Source organism: Patagioenas fasciata, chromosome 1 (assembly GCF_037038585.1).
Source record: "Patagioenas fasciata isolate bPatFas1 chromosome 1, bPatFas1.hap1, whole genome shotgun sequence".
Lineage (NCBI taxonomy): Eukaryota > Metazoa > Chordata > Aves > Columbiformes > Columbidae > Patagioenas > Patagioenas fasciata.
The window spans coordinates 9,433,444-9,457,450 of record NC_092520.1 but is presented as its reverse complement, the minus strand read 5'-3'; the positions used below and the strand labels follow the sequence as shown (position 1 = coordinate 9,457,450).

At 45.1% G+C, this 24,007-nt stretch overlaps 1 protein-coding gene across 3 annotated transcripts; it reads right to left on the bottom strand.

Annotated features, from left to right (window-relative positions):
* Positions 1 to 464: 464 nt before the first annotated feature.
* On the bottom strand, positions 465 to 8,908 carry PRSS23 (serine protease 23). 3 transcript variants are annotated; one of them, XM_065832714.2, is made up of 2 exons: positions 8,751 to 8,908; positions 465 to 3,629 (listed from the first exon to the last, which is right to left on the bottom strand). In XM_065832714.2, the coding sequence occupies exon 2, from the start codon at positions 3,614 to 3,616 to the stop codon at positions 2,498 to 2,500; it is 1,119 nt and encodes a 372-aa protein (XP_065688786.1). In that variant the 5' UTR covers positions 3,617 to 3,629; positions 8,751 to 8,908; the 3' UTR covers positions 465 to 2,497. The 3 variants fall into 3 exon arrangements, with proteins under 3 accessions (XP_065688786.1, XP_071658323.1, XP_065688777.1); XM_071802222.1 differs by lacking the exon at positions 8,751 to 8,908 and adding an exon at positions 6,963 to 6,987; XM_065832705.2 differs by lacking the exon at positions 8,751 to 8,908 and adding an exon at positions 5,476 to 5,798.
* Positions 8,909 to 24,007: the final 15,099 nt, after the last annotated feature.

Below are 24,007 nucleotides of genomic sequence, written 5' to 3'. Positions count from 1 at the left end.
CGTGGGTCTTGCTGTCAGCTTCAGGAAACTTTGTATTATTGCATCAACTAGGAGAAAAAGAAGATGGGCCTGATTTATGACCTTATACTGGCTGGTTCAAATTCCTCCGTAGTTTATTCACCCTAAAGTTAATAAAAACAATGTGACTTTTTAGTCCAATAGGGTATTTGCAGCTCTAACTAATCTGAGCTCATGACTGACTTTGGAACTGCAACAGTTATACAAAAACTAAGATTGATTATTACCATCCAAAGACAGAGTAATTCAGCGTACTAAAGAAAGCAAACAAACACCACCAACAACAGAAACTTCTAACAAGTGGGGAAAAAAGAAAATTGAAGGAAAATAAAGAGCATCAAGGACATTAATAACTCTGTTCTATACCTGAATGTCTTTACAAATAAGTAACTGAAATGAGATTGAAGGTGCAACCCAAGTATAGTACAAATACAAGAATGTCTGCATTGAAATTCCATAACTTTTCTTTATTCACTGTGATACATTCAAACAAAAGTGCTCCAGATAACAGGCATAGAGTAAAGGAAATTAAAATAAAAAGGCAGAAAAAGACCATCAGATACATATGGTGATTATTGATATTTCAAAGCATTAGTAACTGCTTGTATCTGAGTGCACCAAAAGCCCACATGAGGGTCCATGTTTTTGTACGCTGCACCTATAAAAATAATAATCATAGGCAGCTCTAGCAAAAAATGCTTTTCAGAACTAGAGCCAAAGCCATCACAAAGATAAAGCACCATCAGGCATATGTTTGCAAATGCCATAGTAATTAGTAGAGTGTGAGAAAGACCTAGCTGAGTTAACATTTTCCTTGTATTTGTATCGCATGGGGAAGCTCTGCTTAGATTCATTTACTCCCAGCTCTGCCATTTCACACCAGGGACTTGCATTCGCCCCACAACACCAAGCGCCATGGGCAACTCGGCACGTTTCAGGAGACAGTGAGAGATGGATGGAAGAGAAACTGGAACTGGAGCCAGTGTCTATCACCCCATTTAAAAAATAATATCGGCATGGCAGCATGTACTTAACCGTGTTACTGCAATACAGTGGCACAATCCACCTGAGAAACACGGTTTGTACAGACCACACTGATTTCCCATGGCTGTTTACTGAGCTACAAGTATTTGGCTGCACTGATTTTACCTTCAAAAGACAGTTCTTGTTTTAAACTCCAATTCTGCTATAGTCAAAATGTAAGTACTGTTATCTGTAAGAGACAGCAGAACATCCCTTCGTAGCAAACTCAGATTGCATCCTATAATGTGGCTCTATTACAGCTGCAGAATTACTGAACTGGGCATTTGCCAAGAATTACTTGTCACTCAACAATTTTTTGAGCAGGAGGATTCCTACCCCGAACAACACAAGCAACAGAAGTCAAGATGCCATACAAATTACACTGTCAAAGGGATATGATAGAGAGAGGCACTTAAAAATCAAGGGTCCCTCCACCTGGTGTATTTTTAGGTAGAACAGCACAGATCTTCACCAAAAAGAGGGAAAACTCAGTAGAACCTTTGTCCTTTAACCTGCTTTGCAGGCAGTAATTCAGATGGCCAGCAAGACCAAAGACAAACTTCCCCTCTAAAAATCTGAGCTGCGGATACGAGATTTGCTTTAAAAGATGTAAGTAGGTCGTTACAGAAAACAAACCTCTGTCCCCATGCACTTTCTGTAACAGGATATTCATAGGGATCCTGCTCGATGTAAGTCTATGCCCTATAAAGACTTAAGCCCACGTATGATTTGTGTTTCCCGAAGCGGGATGCAATGGCACTGTTCATATGACCAACATCAAATTCACAGTCAAGTCCTTTTGACATCAAGGTCTGTTTGCTCAAAAAGCATTTTTCTTAACCATGTTGCTCAAATCACTCAGGCCAAAAAAAGGTTAGAAGTGTTATGCAGTTATTTACCCTTCACGCTATTTGTGTGGCATTCATCTCCCACAGCGCATGCCTTGCCCTTCACACTCCCTTTCTCATGCAGGAACACAAAGCTGTAATGTTTGGGTTGCAAACACCATTAAATGCCCCTCTCCAGCCCCCAAGAACATCGAAATATTTTCTTTTAAAAGTTCAGATCAAAGCATCTCTACTAATCCTAGGATTTATTAAAACAAACATTGTAGGCATGAGATAGTCAACAGCGTCCCTTTTACAAGAGTCTTTGGAGACGGTTCTGATTTCGCACTGTTTACTGATCCGCCCCTAATTTATCTTCAGTTGCTCAGCTGCAAATTCAGCAAGTCCACCTGCTCCTTCCCCACCCAGCAGATGTTCCTTTCTCCCCAGTTTCGAGCTGTAATGACAGCACCACACAGCCCCTGTCTTAAGAACAAGGTGGCTTGCTTGAAAAGCTCTGTATCACATCCCAATGTCACAAGATCGTATCATACACATTTGCAGCAGAAGTCTAGCCTTTCCTCATAATTAAAACCAGTCATTAAGTGCTTTCAAGAGTTTCATTGTCCTTATCCTTCCCTGCAGTCAAGGTAGTTGCCTTTGATCCAGTAACAGATCTGTGCGTATTTGAGGGGTGTGATGCGAACAGCCACATTGAAATCCTGTGGGGTGCCGTTCATGTCCACCCACTGATGGCCCGAAAATATTCCAATAATTTTACGCTCCCATTTGTGATTCTGCCTCTTCCACATCCTCACGTACACCCCAGATCCACTGGCACCCGGCTGGGCATCACACTGCTGGTACAACAGGTCATACGTTTCATCTTTGACATCGCAGAAACGGTAAACCAGGTTGCCCGGACGATCATTGTCGTAGCCGGAGAAGTGAATCCTCCCTCCAGGCAAGTGTCTTGCTGGTGGGCTCACGCCTATCTTCATAAACTTTCTTTTATGAGGCTTCTTGAGCTCCAGCAGGGCATAGTCATAATCCATGCCAATGTCATTGGCATTGCCTTTGATCCACCCTTTGGGGACATGTGTTCGTTTCACTCGGATCCACTGGAATTTCATTTTCTCAGGCATTGCTGAGTTGGTGATATTGGCCCCTTTGCTGCCATCTTTCAGTTTGGGCTTTAGGAACCCCACCCGCAGTTTCTGAGCTCCTTTGACATAACTCTTGCCGTCATGGATACAATGAGCAGCAGTAAGAACATGCTTTTCAGCCACGAGTGTCCCTGTGCAACCTGTAGATAGCTTCACCGATGTGGAGAATGGGTAATTCAACAAGAAGTCTTTCCCAAAAATGCTAAATCTGCTGTCATAGCCATAGATCTGCCTCTTAGTTCGAGTTTTGCCTTGAGATCCATCACCACCATTGCTCAGAATATATATGCCCACTTCAGTTTCAGTGAGGCTCCCATTAGCGTACAAGGTTTCATAGGACAGGTAGTTCTTTACTTCTTCGTAAGTTGGCAGCGGAGAACTTTTGTGGCACTCTGGGCCACAGGGAGATGTCACTTCCAGTCTGGCTTCAGCATCAAACTGCGGCTTCTCCAAGTTAAGGGTAGATCGTGGCAGGATAACTGGAACTCTGTAAGATGGCCAGGTTGGTTTCCAGTGGGAGCTGGAGGGCATCACATCTTTAGCAGCACACAAAAGGAGGATTAATGTGGACAAGGCTGCCATTCTGAATGTCGGTCTGTGGAAAGCAAAAGGAAGTCCAGTTACTCACCCAAAACATTGCTTGCTAACCAATTATCATATAATAACAGTCAAGAGATTTGAATGGAGCCCACTATCATGAAGCTCTTCAGGCTTCTCAGCATTAAACTAATACCTTAACATGTATTCTGAAACAAACATGCCAGGTTAACACTGAAACACAGGGCATTTAACCCTTAGGGGCATTGAGCCATCAACTCCCAGGCGACATCAATGGGAAGTTATTATGTTTGCCTTCACATGATGTGAAGAAAATTCAGACTCAATATGTAAATTCCTCCATCCAGAAACCATAATTCTGGCAAAGAGTAAATGTGTCTGTCTTTAGCTACATTATGATGTTCTCTGAAAGCTCCCACCTACTCTGACTGTACCGACAGAGGCCATTAAATCACAGAATCACAGAATGGTTGGGGTTGGAAGGGGCCTCTGGAGATCATCCAGTCCAACCCACCTGCTAAAGCAGGTTCACCAGAGCAGATCACACAGGAATGTGTCCAGGTGGGTTTGAATGTCTCCAGAGAAGGAGACTCCACAACCTCTCTGGGCAGCCATGGTCCAGGGCTCTGGTGCCTCAAAGTCCAGAAGTTTCTCCTCATGTTTAGATGGAACCTCCTGTGCTTCAGTCTGTGCCCATTGCCCCTCATTCTATCGTTGGGCACCACTGAAAGGAGTCTGATCCATCCTCTTGACACCCACCCTTGAGATATTTATAAACATTGATGAGATCCCCTCTCAGCTTCTCCTCTCCAGGCTGAACAGACCCAGCTCTCCCAGTCTCTCCTCAAAAGCAAGATGCTCACATCGTTTGCTGTCTTAGCCAGAAACTCCAAACTGATGGTCAGAACAGGCAAGTGAATGTGACTGCATGAGAGACTCGCTTCCCCTTGCATGTCACACCAGGGGAAGGGTTCTGCTCCACGCAGCATTCACTCTCCCCTGAGCTCACACGAGAAAGGGTGATGTGACTACACGAGGGCAGCTAATGAAATAAGCTGACAATTCTTGAGGGAATTTTCAGTTAGCATACTGGCTTATTCCTTTATAAACTCAATTAATTAGAAATGCACAGGGAGGCAAATGGGACTGTAAATGTGTTTATGAACCACAGGCAGAGTGCCTTAGACTGCAGAGAACAGCGTGCACTAGTACTGTGTCAAGAAAATGTGTAACTTTAGTTTATTTGAAAATTAGCCATACAGCTGGATCGCTGCAGGAGGCACTGCACCCTGGGCAGGAAGGCAGGCAGGATCTCCCTCATACAAAGATTATTCAAACAAAACTTCACAATTATGTTGAGCTTACACATATTTAAAACCCTGCTGAGGTTACACTGATCACAACTGCAGGATCATTCCTGAAATACCTCAAACGAGTAAACCAAAGCAAATCGCACAGGAAATGACCACAGCTATCTAAGAATAAAAAGGAAAAATCCTTCTCTCCCATGTTTTCTGTAGGAATACTCCATCCATAAGCTGCACCAAAAAAACCTGCTAAAGTCTGAAGGTGTCCAACTCAAATGTTGGGCCTGGTTTCTTCCATGGTTGGTAGCATCCTCTTTGGGAATGGAGGCTATAATTAAAGCACACAATGTTCAAAATAGCAGTTGACTCACGCAGGATATCAAAACATTTCTATTCCAAAAGCCAGATGTAGATGAACAGAGCTGATGCTACTGATGCCTACAGAGGCAGGTACTGATTGTTCCAGAAGTGACCAGACATTCTGTTGGTAATTTCTGCATTAACAAAGAGGACATCTGTGAAGGGATGTATTTTTTTCTTGAAGGGCGAAGCTCTATAGAAGGTGTAATTTTATACCTAAAGGGTGAGTCCATGAAGCAGAACTCCATAATTTTGGTTGTCCCAAAATTGGAAAATACTTGCTGATGTATTCAAGGATAAACATCAGCTCCTCTGGATCCTTCCATGGCAGAGATTAATATTTGATGTGACTGGGTTTTGCAAGAATCAAATGAGATAGTCTCACGTTGGTGCAAGGATGGTCCAGGGAACACTGGCTGCATATCAAATACACTTGTCGCATAACGGTGATTAGAAAGACACAGAAAAAGAAGGTATTAATAACGGGAAAAATGATACCAGCCCATCCCCACAAAGACACCATGCACTAGTGTAAGTCAGCTGTTAACTGTCCTACTTGTGACAGTGAGGACTGTACACAGAAATGATTATTGGTCTCAAAATTAGGAAGCCGAGAACAGACTAAATCACAGTTATGCTCTGCATCAGGTACATCAGGTGCTGTGCATCTCACTGTTAGGAGCACATATTTATAAGCAGTCTGCTCTCAACTGCTTCACACCAAAATTACTCCCAAAAATTACATCTGCAGCTTTCCTGATAGACGGGATCTCTGTCTAAATTGCACCACCCGTGCCACTTCTCGGATCTAAAAATCATTCATGCTAACTGAGGCAATGCTGGCCTTATAGCTGGCAGGGGAAAAGCTGTAAGTCTCCTGTCAGTTGTTATTTGCACAAGCAGCAAGATTCCCTTGTGCCTGTCAGTGCAGCAACCTGACAAAGGGCCTGTGTGCCCAGCAACTTCTCTACTTCTTCACAGAGCATCCTCAGGGCTGAGAAATTACCTCTCCCTGCAACCTGCTCTCCCTTTCCTCCCTGTCATGTTGCTGCAGCACCACCAGCACTGGGAAGGCGGCTGTAGACAGCAGAGGGCAGCCGCCCTGCGAGGAGAACAGGACAGGAGCTGGGACTCATGCTGGTCCCCCCAAAAAAGCCGCAGAGGATGGAATCTGGGTCTGTGCTGGGACTCCCTGTCCCTGGGCAAACCTTCCCGCACCCCTCCCATGCTGCTCCTGTGCTATGATCACATTGCTGATATACGGGATAAAAGCCTTTTCATCAGCTACAGAACTTTTCTATTATTTCAATGTTATTAAAACCTAACAATAAAATACAGTTATAAGGTTATACCTGACCACAGAAGCTAAACAGTGTTCACAAATCAAAGCATTTACTGAAGTCTTTGTAATTCTGTCTCATCTGGAGGTATAACTGGTACTAAATCAGCTCTGGGTTGCAGTAAATAGAATAAATATGTCTTATTTATAACAAGATGCCACATTAATGCATAGTACATCTTTCTGTGTAGATCCTTCCACTATAAAAAACAAAAAGGTTAAGCAGAAAAATGAGGCAATTTAAAAAGCAGTCTACATTTTAAGTGAGACCTACCAGTTAGCATCTTCTTTCTTTTTCATTTTTTGGTTTTAAAAAAAAATCTGCAAAACCCAAAGTTAGCACTCTCTGTGTCCAGCTACTTACTCATGGGTGATCCTGAAAGATGCTCTTAAACAGAATGAACTGGAAAGAAGCGAGTACTTCTCTGAGCGGCTATCACAAAACGATACTGAATGAATTACGATGCGGTGCTCCGCTGTAGTACTGCTCTTCTGTAGCTATTTACACTGTGTCATAAACTCAGTCCACCCTTTGACTCAGTACAAAGCCCCGCTCTGATATCCAGCCTAGGAACCCCGTAGAAAGCGGTTTGTACATAACCACACTTGCTAATGGCATTAAAATTGTTTAGAGAATGGAAACAGTGACAGCTACCCCGGGGCTCCCCACGCTGCTGAAACACTTTACAGACACATTTCCCTGCCTGCTATGGGCATTCACGCCTTGAGAGAGATGTTGGTGAGAGAGAACTGCCTTGTTCAGAATGGACATGAATCATTTTCTAATAAGCAAGTAATTTTTCTGGAAGAGTTCACTGCTTCGGGGGTGGTTCTTGTAATAGATGGTTAAATAACAATAAATCTTGGAAAGTACAGTATGAAAGCCCATGAAGCAAACAGTCTACTTTACATTTTTGAAATGAAGAAAGTTTTTCCATGGTGCTGGCAGCCAGAATGATTAACATGGAAATGAAAAAAAGAAGAAAGAAAAACAAGCGAGTAAGAGAGAAAAACCTGCCTGAAACCAAATTATAAAGGTGAACTAAACTACTGTCACTGCCATGCCAAAATGCCTCATCTGCTTTTCTTAAGTCACAGAACTTGTTAAAACACAGAAAAAATAATTGAGTCGCAGTTTAGAAACTACAGAAGCCTTACTGCCATTGGAATCTAACATCTCTATTAGCCTGCCTGCAATGCTGAGGCTTACGCTGCCTTCCCCGCCAGCCAGGGCTGTAAGAGGAGATGTCTCAGAAAGCCTGGAACGAACTTTGATGCTGGCAGGCCAAGGGTGCCTGTTAACACATACAACGGGCACAGGGGGTATTTTGACACGTATGTCAGCGACACACGCCACACACAGAGGAAAGAGATCATATTATGTGTTTACCACTTAGTCCAATTCCTGCAGAATAATTTTACTGCCTCCTTTCTTTCCTCTCCCTCCCTCCTTGCATGTGAAGCAGCTTCAGTTTCACTGTACAAGAGCGAACTGTTACAGGTGGAATGGTGATGGTCGGCTTGAACAAACCGGTGAGCTGTAGGCATCTCCAGGGCTACCAAACCACTCGGGACCAGCGGGACCTCACCAGCCCCTCGGACCGCGACAGCCGCTGGCTCCAGCACACCCCGAGTACCGCTGTTCTCAGCCGCGGTGATAAACCCCAGCACAGGATCAACCGGAGAGCAACTTACGATACTTCCCAAGTGCCAAACGGAGCAAAGTCGATTTTTGTTTTAATCAGCTGTTTTCTCACCAGACGCCCCTTCAAAGTTGGTCACCGACACCAGCTCGCAGCGCTGCCGCGACTCCGGCCGCCCCAGCGGCAGGGACGGGCGGGCAGGAGCCGCGTTATCCCCTTTTGTTCGCCCGCTGCCGGAGCGGCGGCGCCGGGTTGATGCGAGCGGGGTTCAAAACGAAGCTCTGCGGGAAGGGCTCGCCCCGAGCCGGGACAGCGGCTCCCGCAGCCCGGCTGGCGGCAGCGCCCGGCGGGGACGGCCGGTCCCCACAGCGCCGGGCTGCCCTCGGCTCCGGCAGGTGAGGCGCTGGCCCCGGGACACCGAGAGGCGAGACCCCCGCCATCCTCCCCGCCGCCCCTTTGTCCCCCGGGGATGACCCGCACCCTCCCGGCCGGCGGGACCCGCTACCTACCAGGTCCCCGCGGCGGCGGCGTCTCCGGGAGCCGTCAGGCAGGTGGCGGGGCCGGTCCCATCCCTCCCGCCGCCTCCGCGGGGCTCGGGGGCGCCTCCCCCCTCCCTCCCGCCGGGCGCCGGCCCTCAGCGGCGCTGCGGGCGGAGCGGGGCGGGCTGGGGCGGAGCGGCGCCTCCCGCAGGTGGCTCCCGCCTCCGCCGAGGCCGCTCCGCTCCGCAGCGCTCCCGGCAGCCTCTGCCTGCCCCGCCGCCCGCCCGTGGGGCCGGGGCCGTCCCTCCGCGCCGGGCTCCCCCGCGGCAGCCGCCCCAGTGCACCCTGTGGAGCGGCACCCCCTATTTTTTTCACTTTTACTACGATTTTCATTTATTTCCTGGGGAAAACCACATTTTTACCCCGTCCTTGTTTTTATTCGCGGGTGGGAGGTTTCGGGGTGCAGTAGTGGCACCTCCACGGCCCTGAGGACACCAGGTTCTTTGTCCCCAACGTCTGGATCTAGCGTGGCAGGAGTAAGGTGAACCTCCGGGGTCCCTCCTGCCTGGGCAGAAGCTCCAGGAGCTCTGGGGTCTGTCGCCTGTGTTGCCTCATCAGGCAGATATTTGTCAGACACATTCTTTGCACGGGTTTTAATTACTCGTCCTTCTTGAACCTTTATAATGATAACTGGCAAGAAAAGAGGAAAACGGAGCCAAGAGGGCAAAAAAATCCTGCGATGTGTTTTAACTCCGCAAGAAAAATCCACAAAAAGTTTTGCCAAAATTCCCAGCTGATCGCCGTTACCCCAGAAAGGAAACACAAATTTCACAGGAATCAATTTTATTTGCTGCCTTCTGCTGACCTCTTCACCCCCCTGCTGCCCTTACAAAGGACCAGGAGTCCCTGAGGCACAGCAAAAGCTCCGTCCCATGCGCAGACCCTCCGTGAGGAGCTGAAATGTTACAGGATCTTACATTCTTAAACATGCTTTTTCTAGTTTGCATTTACTTGGGCTGAGCACCAGCCCCGTTTCAGTCTGTGGAAAGGTTTTTACAGATGATTGGAAAAAAAATCCTACAAAAGTCATAGCTACTCAGACAAGTCTTTCTCAGCTGTCACCTTACAAGGTGAAGGAGAGGTCCCTGGGGCAAACTTCTCCAGCAGAAACACAGATGGAGAATACAGCTGTGTCAGGGGAAGCTGGGGCTGGTGACACCAGTTTAGCTGCTCATGGGCCACCAGGTCATGCAACAGCAAGGAAAACATCTGGAATATCAGGCGGCAGCTAGTGAGTAAAGCTCTATCAGCAATACCGCACTAATCACTGATCCCTTACTTATCTGGACTCTATGTCACCTTCAGATTAGATACACAGTCCCACTGCTCAGGGAGCTTTGTCCTGTACGCCTCTGCTGTCCTGTACAGATGGAGAAAGTGGCCCATGTCTTGGCAGGGGTGAAAGCACTGTGAGGTTTGGTTACATGGTGGGATTCAGAACTGCAGCAGTGGCCTCTTGCTTTCCATGGGCTTCCAGCCTCTTCTGTCACAAGTGCCACAAGTGCTCCAGTGCCTGCCCAGCTTTCCTCTCGCAAGTCTTTTTGACTGTAGTAGGTCACCACACCAAACAAGGCCTCTTGATGACTTCTACTCTTCTGACAAAGTGCAGATTGCCCAGCAGTCATTTCCAGATGACTGCAAACCCTCCACTGAACAACTGCCTATATGTCCATTTACTGCTTTATCTTAAGTGCACCAGCCTTCCAGTATCACACCGCTGTTTTCAAGAGTCTCAGTGGGAAGAAGAAATAAATATTAGCGTAATTGTTTCCTTCTTTGTATGTTTTCCTCAGTTTTTTATTGACAGTATCTGTGAATAAATTCTGACTGACTAAAGGATTGTTTGATCTCCCGACACAAATTCAAATAGACACAATCCTAGAAGACATGACTCTGATAGACATGTTCACAGGAGACAGGGAGGCAGAGATGCAAGACACTGCAGAATACATATGGTTCAGAGGGATATGGTTTAGAGGTTAACAAAAGAGGTGCTAGGTTAACAATTGGACTTGATGATCTTAACGTTCTTTTCCAATCTAAACAATTCTGTGATTCTATGGTAGGTTTCACCTCTCTTAACTGTAGGGGTTTGGGATGTCCTGGGCCATCTTGATATAATACAAGACTACAGACCTTTCCCAAATGAGACTAGAAACTTCATTCAAACCGTAAACACCTGCATGTAGAGATCTACAAGTGAGGTGTTCACCCTGTGCACCATAATTGCCCACGAAGAGAAAGAGGCACTGCCAGGGTTTAAGTGGTCTGACCTGTGTTAGAGACTTAAACAGGAAAAGAGGAAGGCACTGCATCCAAACAAAGTGTCTACATAAATGTCCATAAGCTGGAGACATTCCACCACACTTCTCTTGGTTTCCTAGTGTCTCTGTCTTCCTGTGATTGACTGCTGTCTCTACTTCTGATTAGGGGAAAGGATCGACTTATTTTTGTGTTATGTTTGTACAGCACCTGCCACTGTGGGGAGCTGGTCCACAGCTACCCATCCACAGTCTTTCAATCATGCAGATTATAAGATGTTATGTGCCTCTATGTACAACACAGATGGATGTATAGGAGCCACAAGGCTTGCTGTCTACAGAAGTCCTCCTGAGAAAGAAACCTTAAAGAAAGTGTTAGGCAAAACTTGTTTCATGCCAAAAGCAGTAGAGAAGAATGTTTCGTTTGAAATTTAGTTACAAGACATTTGGTAGCCACAAAAAATAGATTTTTATTATTTTTAGGGCATACATTGAACCATAAGTTCAGAAAAGACAGTTTGTTTGGCCTGTCCAAATGCCTGCCTTAAGGAAAAATGAACCACTGCTGAGATCTCTCCAGCAGCTATAAAAAATTCTAAGGTTTTAACTTCCCAATTCAAAACAGGAAAAAAATACACATTGTAGATTTTTTTTCTGTAATTCCTAAGAAACAATAACTCTGGTGGTATAAAAGTGTTTTTGTAAAAAAGAGTGAAGTTCAAGATCTCGGTGTTACTGTGAGCCATTCTGGAGGCAAAGAGCAATAAGTGACAACATTCATAAAGGTGAAGAGGTATCAGCTGTACTATATTGTCAAGTGATAACACACATGCTGACTTTTCAGCACCTTGCGAGTAAGCTGAAAATGAAACAGTCCACAGGTGGGAGCCCTAATGAATAGCACTGTCAGGAGATAATTTCTCATGGTTGAAGAAATCTTTTATTCTGCAGGGAAGTGAAGTAACCTGGCATTATGGGCCTGTGCCAGATTCCGCTGCAGACAATGGAGTGATTTCAGAGGCCACTGAGTCTGGAAGGAAGAATGACAACCCACAATTGGCTCAAACGAGTCCTCCCATTGCTCGCTGCTGATGTAATGCAGCAGAAAAGGCCTTGGAGTTCCCCACTGCAGTGGCAGCCGTCCAGCAGGCTCCCTTCTCCTTGCACGGGACAGGGCCCACTGCTCACAGATGCCCTGTTTCCCAGAGCTCTTTCTAACTGCAACAGGAATCAGAGAATCATAGAATAGTTTGTGTTGGAAGGGACCTTCACAGCTCATCCAGTGCCACCCCTGCCATGAGCAGGGACATCTTCACCAGATCAGGTTGCTCAGAGACCCATCCAGCCTGGCCTGGGATGTCTCCAGGGATGGTTCATCCACCACCTCTCTGGGAAACCTGGGACAGGGTTTCACCACCCTCACTTTTAAAAAAATTCTTTCTCATGTCTGGCCTGAATCTCCCCTCCTTTAGTTTAAAACCATTACCCCTTGTCCTATCACAACAGGCCCTGCTAAATAGTCTGCCCCCATATTTCTTATAGGCTCCTTTTAAGCACTGAAAGGCCACAATAAGGTCTCCCTGGAGCATTCCCTTCTCTAGGCCAAACCACCCCCAACTCTCTCATCTTGTCCTCATAGGAGAGGTGTTCCAGCCTCTGATCAAGTTCAAGGTGAAGACACTATCCTTTTGAAGATGGTCTATTTTGAAGGTAAGGATTACACAGAGTGAGAGTTGAGTTCAGAGAAGCAAGTCCCATCCTCATCTCTGCCCCTACTTCACTGCAGGACTTTGGGAAGGCTCTGCTACCTCAGTTCCTGAACTATGCAATGATCATGAGAGTATGTTGTATCTCAGGGCAGTGTTGTGATGACAAATACAGTGGTGCCAAGCCTGCCTACAGGATCACATAGGAAGAGGCGGTTGACTTCACAACTTAAGACTGCCTCTGATAAGAAAGAAAGAAGGGTGATTGTAATAGGAAATGCCCTTCTGAAAGGAACAGAGGGCCCAATATGTAGAGCTGACCCTCATCTTAGGGAAGTTTGTAGTCTACCTGGAGCCCGGATCAAGGATATCACTAGAGAGCTCCCCAAACTGGTGCACCCAACAGACGTTCAAAACCCGCCTGGACATGTTCCTGTGCGACCTCACCTAGGCGTTCCTGCTCCGGCAGGGGGATTGGACTGGATGATCTTTCGAGGTCCCTTCCAATCCCAAACATACTGTGATACTGTGACTGTCCCCGTGGTGTCTGTCCCATGTCTGGGTGCTGTGATGACAAGAAGGGGAAGGCCAAACATTTGCCTCAGATACGTTGCACCATAAGATGATACCACTCAGAGAGAATGGATCCTTTTTCTCAGGTTTCCCAAGACTGGATGCAAGGATGGTGGGGGAGGCACTTTTTCCTAGTTCCCAGAAGTCAGATGCTTTTACTGTCATCTTAAAGGAAGCATGTGAAGACTGAGAACCTTGGTTGTTTGGTTTATGAAAAAGATTGCCAAGTGGGAAAAGTGACAGCTGAATGTACACAATGTCTTTCCTGTGTTGGTAAAAATGTTGTCATCAGCGAGTGTGATGCAGTGGAGCAGAGTTTAAGGCTCTAGCCTTGGAAAGGATTCATCTGCCCAAATAAAGACAACTAAAAGCGAGGCATGACCACTCTAGGTTCCCTTTGCAGGCCTTCAGGGGCCACCTCAGAGGGCAATTTATTACATCCTAAACCAGGATATAAGCAAGGCCAGACAATCACTCCTCAAAAGCACTCATTTCCTTCCATTGCCTATTAGGAGAGGTTAAATCTAACTTTTAGATGCTAAAAGTTACACGAAGTGAATCCCACTGAGAGCGTCCGTCCTCTTTCTGGGTGAATACAGTGAGCTGGAGCAAGTACAGAGAAGGCCACCAAGACGAACAGGGGACTGGAGCATCTTTGCCGTGAGGACAGGCTGAGAGAATTGGGGTTGTTGAGCGTGGAGAAGAGAGAAGAGGAGGAGAGGAGAGGGGAGGAGAGGGGAGGAGAGGGGAGGAGAGGGGAGGAGAGGGGAGGAGAGGGGAGGAGAGGGGAGGAGAGGGAAGGAGAGGGGAGGAGAGGGGAGGAGAGGAGAGGAGAGGAGAGGAGAGGAGAGGAGAGGAGAGGAGAGGAGAGGAGAGGAGAGGAGAGGAGAGGAGAGGAGAGGAGAGGAGAGGAGAGGAGAGGAGAGGAGAGGAGAGGAGAGGAGAGGAGAGGAGAGGAGAGGAGAGGAGAGGAGAGGAGAGGAGAGGAGAGGAGAGGAGAGGAGAGGAGAGGAGAGGAGAGGAGAGGAGGCTCTGGGGAGACCTTACAGCAGCTTTACAGTACCTAAAGGAGACCTAGAAGAACACTGGAGAGGGACTTTTTACAAGTGCATGTAATGATAGGACACGGGGTAATGGCTTTAAACTGAAATAAGAGAGATTTAGATGAGATAGAAGGAAGCAGTCCTCTGCCATGAGGGTGGTGAGGCACTGCAACAGGCTGCCCAGAAAAGCTGTGGATGCCCCATCCCTGGAAGTGTTCAAGGCCAGGTTGGACGGGGCTTTGAGCAACCTGGTCTAGTGGAAGGTGTCCCTGCCCATGGCAGGGGGTTGGACTAGATGATCTTTAATGACCCTTCCAGCCCAAACTATTCTATGATTCTATGAATAGGGATATTTGAGCATATTCATACTAACGGGAAGGTTTCTATTGCACAGTTCCACCTGCACACATACCTTTGCAAATAAACAGCTTTGCCTCAGGCAACTCAAGCTCTACAGAAGTTTCTGAAATTATTGGGAAAGTAAGCTACTACTATATGGGAAACACAAGAGGTAACAACAAACTGCAGATACAATACATTTAGGAATAATTTTGTTGTATTTCTCCCCTGCTCTGAATTCTCAATTGAAAGGCTTGTTTGGATTATCTGTAATATATCTGTCAAACAAGGCATGGGATTCTCTTAATTTCTGCTTGAAATAGACTATATTATGTAGAAATCTTTGATCAAACTATGAGATACATAGAAAGAAGAAAATGAGGAAAAACATTTTGAATTCAGCTTGGTTCAGAATTCACAGTTATATATATTATAGATGCTCTTAACTATGCAGATCTTGGGAGTTACTGCTAATTGTATTACTGAAGACATTTCTGACAAGTGATATTTCAACTGAGAGTGTCCCTTTAATTTCATGATAGCGAAAACTTGTTGAACTAAAGCAGGCACCTGGATTTGCTCCAACAAGACGGATTCTTGTAAGACACTACATCTTCACCATTTGGATAAACAGCATATCAATACAGTGAAGTAATCACAAAATAACACCTTAAAAATAAAACAGCCCACTGCAACTGCTCACCCTGAGAACTCCAGAAATTTTCTGAAAAAGGGAATCTTTGGTGTTATGCAAAACTGGATCACATTCATCACTACAGTTTCTGTTTCCATGCTAGCCTGTGTCTATCTGCTGGGTTTAGATTCTGCTGTAGGTTTCACCACTCCATCTGGTAGTTTTGAATCCACCATGTACTCATCCAAGAGTAGTCAGGAGTTTGTTTAGGGTATAAATTCTTCCCCATGAGGGTGGTGAGGTGCTGGAACAGGCTGCCCAGAGAAGCTGTGGATGCCCCATCCCTGGAAGTGTTCAAGGCCAGGTTGGACGGGGCTTTGAGCAACCTGGTATAGTGGAAGGTGTCCCCTGCAAGGGGATTGGAACTAGTGGATCTTTAAGGTCCGTTTTGACCCAAACCATTCTACAATCTATGATTAATAAACTGCTTCTGGAGATTGTACTCACCTCGTGCCCAGCTTGTTTGAAGAGAAGCCTGTGTTCAGTGCACACAGCAAAGGAGAAGGTTCTCCCCGCAGTGAGAGCCCACACCTGCAGAGCAGATGAACTGGGCACAGTGTTCAGTCAAACTTTCACCACCTGCCTGTCAGCCTTTGCAATGATGTTGCTCAGCTAATGCTGGGAAGGGCCTTTCCTAGTCCTGTTGTACAGCAAGAATCAGTGGAATTTCTAATAAGATGCTTGAGCTCAGACTTAGTTTGGTGCCTGGCCATGTTCCACCCAGCATGAAGGCACCCTGAAGTTCACAGTGTGACTCGTAGGTGAGGGACCACATCAAGTTTCAGACTGTGTGCTAGCTATGGTCCACCTGGCAACACAGACAGAGCCCATGCAGATAAAAGGTTCCTCAGGGAGAGGAAGGGTTGAAGACCTGGACACATTCCTGTGTGATCTGCTCTGGTGAACCTGCTTTAGCAGGTGGGTTGCACTGCATGATCTCCAGAGGTCCCTTCCAGCCCCAACCATTCTGTTATTCTGTGATTCTGTGCTGATCTTGGCAAGATCATCCTGCAATGGATGTAGGCCCTGTGGGGGCACGTACAGCAGGTGAATCTCTACAGCTTAGAGAGACAAAATAAGAAAACCAGGCAGGGATTTGGACTATTTTAACAAGCGGTTCTGCCTTAATTTCTCAGTCAAATAAGCCTTTGCTGGTAGAATTTCTGTGGGTCCACATAACAGCTGTGAAGCAGTGCTCTTAAGGGGAATGAACACGGGGACCAGGGTGGACAGGACGGCTGATCAGCCATCACATCCAGCACATGGGACTGCCTGATGCCCCTGGTCTGAAACATGAAGAGCAGTCGTATTAGAACCAGGAGAGCTCAGTTGTGATTGGCTTGGGAACAAGTAAACAAGATTAACCTCAGCTAAATTTAGCCACGTTAAAATGATGCCTGTAGCCTAAGGAAGGCCAAGTCAGAGGAGAGGAGTCATCTCCAGAGGGCAATTCATCTTACCCATGCTAGATGCTGCAGTTATTACGGAATGAACTGCACTCTGAAATTATTTCCACTTGGGTCTCAACAGAGGGAGCCTAGACAGCTCATGTGGAGAGGACAATTGGCTTTTAGATGGCAATACACCATTCGGAGTTAAGTGCTCCTCATCAGAGAATTGCCCTTGGGCAACTCTTGTTCACATCTTGTCAAGATGAGCCTGACTTGTTTTCCAAATGTAGTGTGTCCAGATATGAAAACAGTGATGATTTTTCTCCTAAGTAGGTAGCCTGTTTCACTAACCTATGATCCTTTTCCTTCCCTTGTGGCAGATGACATCTTTCATTTGCAAGGTAGTAATTGTGATTTTATGCTTCTCAGCTGTGCCTGCAGCTGCAGTAATTTATTTAGCTCTGGCTACCTAGCTCCATGTGAGACAGAGACAAATTGGAGGTGATTAAGGAAAAAAAATAGTTAAGGTAAATAGAGAAAACTTGTATAATTTATCATAGGGTGAATCTAACAGTCTACACTTGCAGTGTAGAGTATAAAGGACCCTAAGGAGGAATTAGTTCACGTGGCACTAAAGGGTATGATGAGAGCATAATGCAATGAGAGAAGAAAAGATGTATCTGGGCTAAATGTCACCCAAAAAAATTTCTGACTGTGCAAACTGGTTGTGAAATAGTATCTAAGGGGATTTTTTTCCTCCCCAAGGATATATGAACCCTGTGAGGCAAAACAGTAGGGAAGGGAACAATCCCGAATGTCATGTAGCAGTTTAGGTAATCCAATAGGTCTTTCCCAGCACTAATTACTACAATCTACAGTTCAAAGCCTAGAAGATAAGAGAACCGTTTGATGATATGTCTTGCAGAGACACATCCCATAAGGAAAATTTATAGCAAATCTGGATTTCTTATAACTTACTTCTGACACAGCATGCGTTTGAGTGCATTTCAGAGCTCAAAAATGAGCATTGAAAAATAGTCCTGTGCTGCTCCATACTATGTACCATGGCCTGTAAATATTTCCTCTCTCAAAAGTACTCAGTAAAACAGTTTATTTCTGAAATGTCCAATCTATGCACTCAGTTTATGCTCTTTCAGTCAACTTGGGTTTCCTTCTGTACCAAGGAGAGAGATTTAAGTAGACAAATCTAATTTTTAATGACATGTATACAGCCTCGCACAAGCCAAATTGGAGATACTACAGACCTGAGTCTAGGACCTCAACAACACACCAGGAGCTGAGAGATGCATAAAACCTGTAAATCTTAGAATCATAGAGTAGTTTGTGTTGGAAAGGACCTCCAAAGCTCATCCAGTGCCACCCCTACCATGAGCAGGGACATCTTCACCAGATCAGGTTGCTCAGAGCCCCATCCAGCCTGGCCTGGGATGTCTCCAGGGATGGGGCATCCACCACCTCTCTGGGCAACCTGGGACAGGGTTTCACCACCCTCAGTGTAATAAATGCCTTCCTCATGTCTGGCCTGAATTTCTTCTCCTTTAGTTTAAAACCACCACCCCCTGTCCTGTTGCAACAGGTCCTGCTAAAAAGTCTGTCCCTGTCTTTCTTAGAGGCCCCTTTTAAGTACTGAATGGTCACAGTATCATTTAGTATTTAACATAACTTTCTCATCCTCATAAAAATATGAACTAAGACAAGCAGGGTATAGGTATCTGCTTACATTTAGCAACAGCCTACAACACTAAGTCTGAGAGGAACGCCGTTTAACTCCATGGCATCGTTCCATGGCCACCCTGGCAGAAGACCTCCTGGATGATGAAAGGAGGTCCAGACATCCACACAGCTACTCCCTGAATGGCAGCTCAGCCAAGTTCAGGAGAAGTCAAGGATCCCATATAACTACTATTTGGAGTAGTGGATCTGGGCCATGAGGAAAGACCCCAGCCAGAAGTACCAGCTCTAGGTGCTGCAAACCACTGTGGTCTGTCTTCACATGACAGTCAAGTTACCCACACAAAGAGGGTTTTATAGCTGGAATGAAGAATTCTCAACTGGCCTGACATCCTGCACTAGCTGGTGGCCTTCTCTGCCCCTGGTCACTCATCAGTCTTCCTTGAGCTAGAAAAACATTTTAGAACAATAAGTCTTGAGCTAAAAACCACAGTGTAGGTACACATTACAGCCTTTGGTTCATCTTCATCTAATTATTTCCATTTATATTTCAGCGATTTATCAAGATGTGTTATGGTCAAAGGCCGAAATATACTTTATCAGTACAACTACTGTTGTTCTAAAGACTTCGTCCAAAGCAGTATTGCTCTTTGACAAAATCTATTTCCATAAATCTTAATTATATTACTTTAATATTTTGTGAAATATATCAATCTGATTATGTGATCAGAGATTGGAGACAAGTAGAAAAGCTCACAGTTATCTGGGTGATTGAATATATCCTAGTCAAATATTCGTATCACTTTCACCTTTTTCCAGACCTTTACAGTTTTCCTTCTGCTTTAGGACTGATTGAAAATTGACCATGATGGTCAGGAGAGCTTCTTGACAAACTTTTAAAATCTCCTGATTTTAACATGTCTAATTTTAGTAACAGCTGCAAGCAATAATATTTGGCTCTTGGAATGATACTTCTGTTATCTGGCAAGGCTAATATATATTTTCTGTGTTGACTTTTGGTATGTATTTTCAGTGTATGTAATTCTCGGAAAGTCCCACTGCCACTGTGGGAAATCCGAGTACATCATTCAGACACTGCCATTTTCCCTATACATTGCAGAGAGATGTTTTAAGTAGATATTTATCCTCTGGTTCAAAAACATTTGAGATCTATGTTCTCCCTTATCAGTGGCAGAAAGATGTCACTTTTGACACACAATTTCTGCTGTTTTGAGATCGCTACTTGCTGGCTTAGTTTTAGCAAGTGATTTAAACTGATGACAGAAATCCTGCCACTAACTGCAGCAATATCCGTTAGGTTAAACTGATGTTTATTAATCAACAGGCAAATTATTCGTGTTCATTTTCCACACTCCAAGCACCAGCCTCGGGAAAATGAAATGTTTACTTCTTTGTAAGTCTCTCGGTTGCTTTGCTGGTTTCTTTTATGCTGTTTTAATTTTGTACTAGTGAGTGTGTTTTTGTTCTACTCTTCACTCTGCTGTTTTTCTATCAGCTTAATGTTCCAGCCTGGTCCCAGACAAGTCTATATGCCTTTCTCTTGATTTGGACACCACCTAAACTGTCCCATTTTCCTGGGAAAAGTAGCTCAACATTTATCAGAGCTTTAATTTGAACTATTTACTTGGCTCTTACCTACTTTCTGCCTGGTGTTTACCAGTTCTTCCAGATCACTTGAACATTCTTCTTAGGGGCTCCCTGATGAGATCTCAGCTCTCAGTAGTACATGGGGTGACCTGTCATTAGTATTGATTTAGACCATCAGTAGTCATTAAATCTGTTTAGAGGACCATAGGATAATTTAGGTTGCCTCTGGTGGTCTTCTAGTTCAGCCTTCTGCTCAGAGCAGGACCAAGTCCAAAGCTGAGCCTCAGATTCACTTCTTCAGCCAAATAAAGGCCCTCTCTTGCATAATATCCACGGAAGGATCATCTGCTGCCTTTGGACAGGTTCCCAGTTCTTTAAGGGAATGTGTGCATCCTCACAGGTTGAGATTTCCACGATGATCTACCCCACACCCTCTGTTCTTTTCTAAATGTCTTGTGTGTATGTGGCTGAAGAAAACAATTAATAGCAAGTTGAGTGGTTATGTGCAAGAATGGCTTGATTCTGTTCTCAAAAACAAGTGAAAAACAATGAAAACAAGACTTCTTTTTTCTCATTTTCTTCAGATGTCTTACAAAAAATATTTTCCTGCAGTTTTTCTTATGCTGCTTACCAGATTTTATATATTTACGTATTGTGTTGAAGCTGGGTTGGCAGACCTGTGGCATGCAGCAGGTTAATATCCTGAGAAGTTACTCAAACTCCTAATTCTAACTGAAGAGTTGGGTTCAATACCCTGAAACAGAGTGAAATAAAAGCATTTGTGGCATACAGGAGATTGACTTAGATAATACAGTGCATCTTTTACTGTATCAATTTGAAATTATGAAAGGCAAGGATTATAACAAACATGATGTCTTGACTCAAAATGTGTAACACGTATGCATGACTCAAAGTATGCTAGCTTTGCTGATTGGGAGACATACCATTAACTTATTTTAAAATAAATACTTAACAAGCACTCATTAAATATTTCCTGCATTGCCAGCATGAAGGAACAGGGATACAATTCTCCATTGTACTGCAACAGGCATGATTATACACGGAAAGGCAGTTTTAAAATAACAAATTCTCCATTATGTTTCATTAAATGCCAGCTGCTCGCTACCAGCAATGAACACAGAAGGGTCTGTGACAGCAACGCTCCAAGTTGTACTTTGTCTAAGTGTACATTGCTCATAGTATTGTGCTGGTAGCTGCTGACCTGTTCCATTATGTGACTTCCAAACAAACTCTCTTTTACCCTTGCTGTAAAGCTAAGCACATTTTTCCAAAGTTCTTAGCAAATATTCGCTGTATCCCCATTTACAAAAATAGAATGCAGCAGAAATTCCGAACGGAGCCTGTCGAGCTGGACAAACCATCACAAATGTTTAAATATTTGATTGGAGAAAAGCCAGATTTTGAATGTCATGGAGAGCGGCCAGTGCCAGGCATCCAGTTCTTCCCCGGGACCTGAACATTTGAGCTGGAGCTAATTGTTTACCCAGCCTGTCTGCTCGGGCAAACAGGCTCCTCGCAGCTCGTTGCTGTGAGTCTGCCCGGATCCCCGTTCCTCACCCTTTTTGTACTTATTAGGCTTATTATAAAGGACAGGACCGCAGCAAGCGCAGGCATTAACAAAGCCAGGGGAATGCCAGGCCTGGTCAGAATTAAACCAGCGTGTCGTGAATGCTCTTGTTCTGAATGTGAAGACAGAGTTTCTGTGGTGAAGAGCAGAAGGAGGGTGCGATAGAGCTGAGTCCCCGGCACGGAACTCGGCAGGGAAAGCTGACGGAGCCTTAATTAGGACCCGACAACCTGATCCTGCAGGCAGTGTTCTCGTTGAAATAAATGGGAGATCTCCCTGATTAAGAACAGCGTTGTATTATATTGTAACATATATTATTTGTATTTGTCCAGAATCCACAAGTCCTAACTCAGTTTGGAACTGCACCGTGCTGCTATGCATTATACAAAAGAAAAATATACTTTCTCCCCCTGTTTTGCAATAAAGATAGGAAAAACAGTTTGTCTGCCAATGTTTGCACATCATGTTACTGACACAACCTGGAATAAAGCCAAGGTCCCCTGAACCCCTATCCAGTAGGCAGTATTGCCCTACTTTAATTAGGTTTCTCAACTACATCCCTAACCTCAGTATTTAACTCACCTTTGAATTTTATATTCATTCATATTCCTGTAACAGTTTTAGGAGACTGAAAGAGATCCTATAACACAACCCCATGTGACATTTGATGAAGGACAGAACTTCTAATTTGCCTCTAACAAGAAGTAGTTGCCGCCTTAATTGTGCAGTCATGTTTTCCAGTGATTTCCAAGGAAAAGGTCCTTTGGCGCTTAACTGGGAATGACTGCAAATTGGCAGAGTCTTTTTCACTTAGAGGTCTTTTGGTGGCCAAAAACATAGTAGTTTTGGCCAAAAAATAATAAAAAAAAAGGAGATTTTTCAAAAAAAACCTGAATGCAGCCAACTTCAAATACTCAATGGAATCAGGCACTGCTCCTGTCTCCAGCAGAAGAAAGGGAACAGCAATAAGCAAATGATTAAATGACACGTGTGTAGGTAACTGTGCTGATCACTTATTTCTGCCATCTCTGGGCTTCCCACCATAGATCCAAACTTTTGTATGGAGATAAAAGGTCACACAAACTAGGAAGGGTGCACAACACCGCCATAAGGGAATTGGACTAAGTTACTTGAAACTGAGGTGCAATTTGACAGTCTATGGGGGCGCAGTGCAGGGAGCAGCCAGCACTCTGGGAGGCAAAATTAATTGCTGGGGTACAGCAACCAAATCAAAATCATAGGTGAACCTGGGTATCTCAAGGACAAGGAGCCAGCGGCCAGGGAGTGTTTGTGCCAACTGTCCTAAAATCGTGTAATCATAGGACAGTTTGGATTGGAAGGGACCTCCAAAGCTCATCCAGTGCCACCCCTGCCATGAGCAGGGACATCTTCACCAGATCAGGTTGCTCAGAGCCCCGTCCAGCCTGGCCTGGGATGTCTCCAGGGATGGGGCATCCACCACCTCCCTGGGCAACCTGGGATAAGGTTTCACCATCCTCACTTTTAAAAAATTCTTCCTCGTGTCTGGCCTGAATCTCCTCTCCTTTAGTTTAAAACCATCACCCCATGTCCTGTCACAACAGGCTCTGCTAAAAAGTCTGTCCCCATCTTTCTTATAAGCCCCATTTAAGAACTGGAAGGCTGCTCTAAGGTCTGCCCAGAGCCTTCTCTTCTCCAGGCTGAACAACCCCAAATTCCTCACAGCGGAGCTGTTCCAGCCTCTGATCATTTCTGTGGCCTCCCCAGGGATGTCAGCATTTCTCTTGCTCCGTGGCTCAGGGACACATTATCTTTTCTGGGTCAGGCAGCCTGAAAATATCCCTGTGGTGAAAACAGGCAATTCCAAACCAGGCAGCTCAGCGGGTTCCGTGCCCTGTGTGCCGTTAGAACACGAGGCAAGGCTGGAGGAATCTGCAGGGCTAACAGCAAGCGGGGAAAGGGATACACAGCTTTTCTCATCCAGAGGTGAGGAGGAGCTGTGGGCAGCGCTAATGAGGAGAGCAGCTGCCTCTACAGTCGCCTCTGGGTAAATCCTCCCTGCCAAAAGACAGCTTGCTGCTCCATCATCTTCTCCTCAAAGCTGGAGACTTTCTTTCTGGAAGTCTTCTTGCACTGTTCCTGGAAATGTATCATTGTGGAAAGCTTTTCTCCACCTATTTGCTGGATTGTACCAAGCACATATATGTATAAGCTAGCTGCTTCTCTCACTGAACTCTGTTGACACTGTATAAGAGCAAAACAAAGGATATTTTGACTTAGTATCTGGATTTCACCAGAGAAAGAGCCATATATTTATTTTGTCTTTGTCTATCTATATGATAATTCAACTATA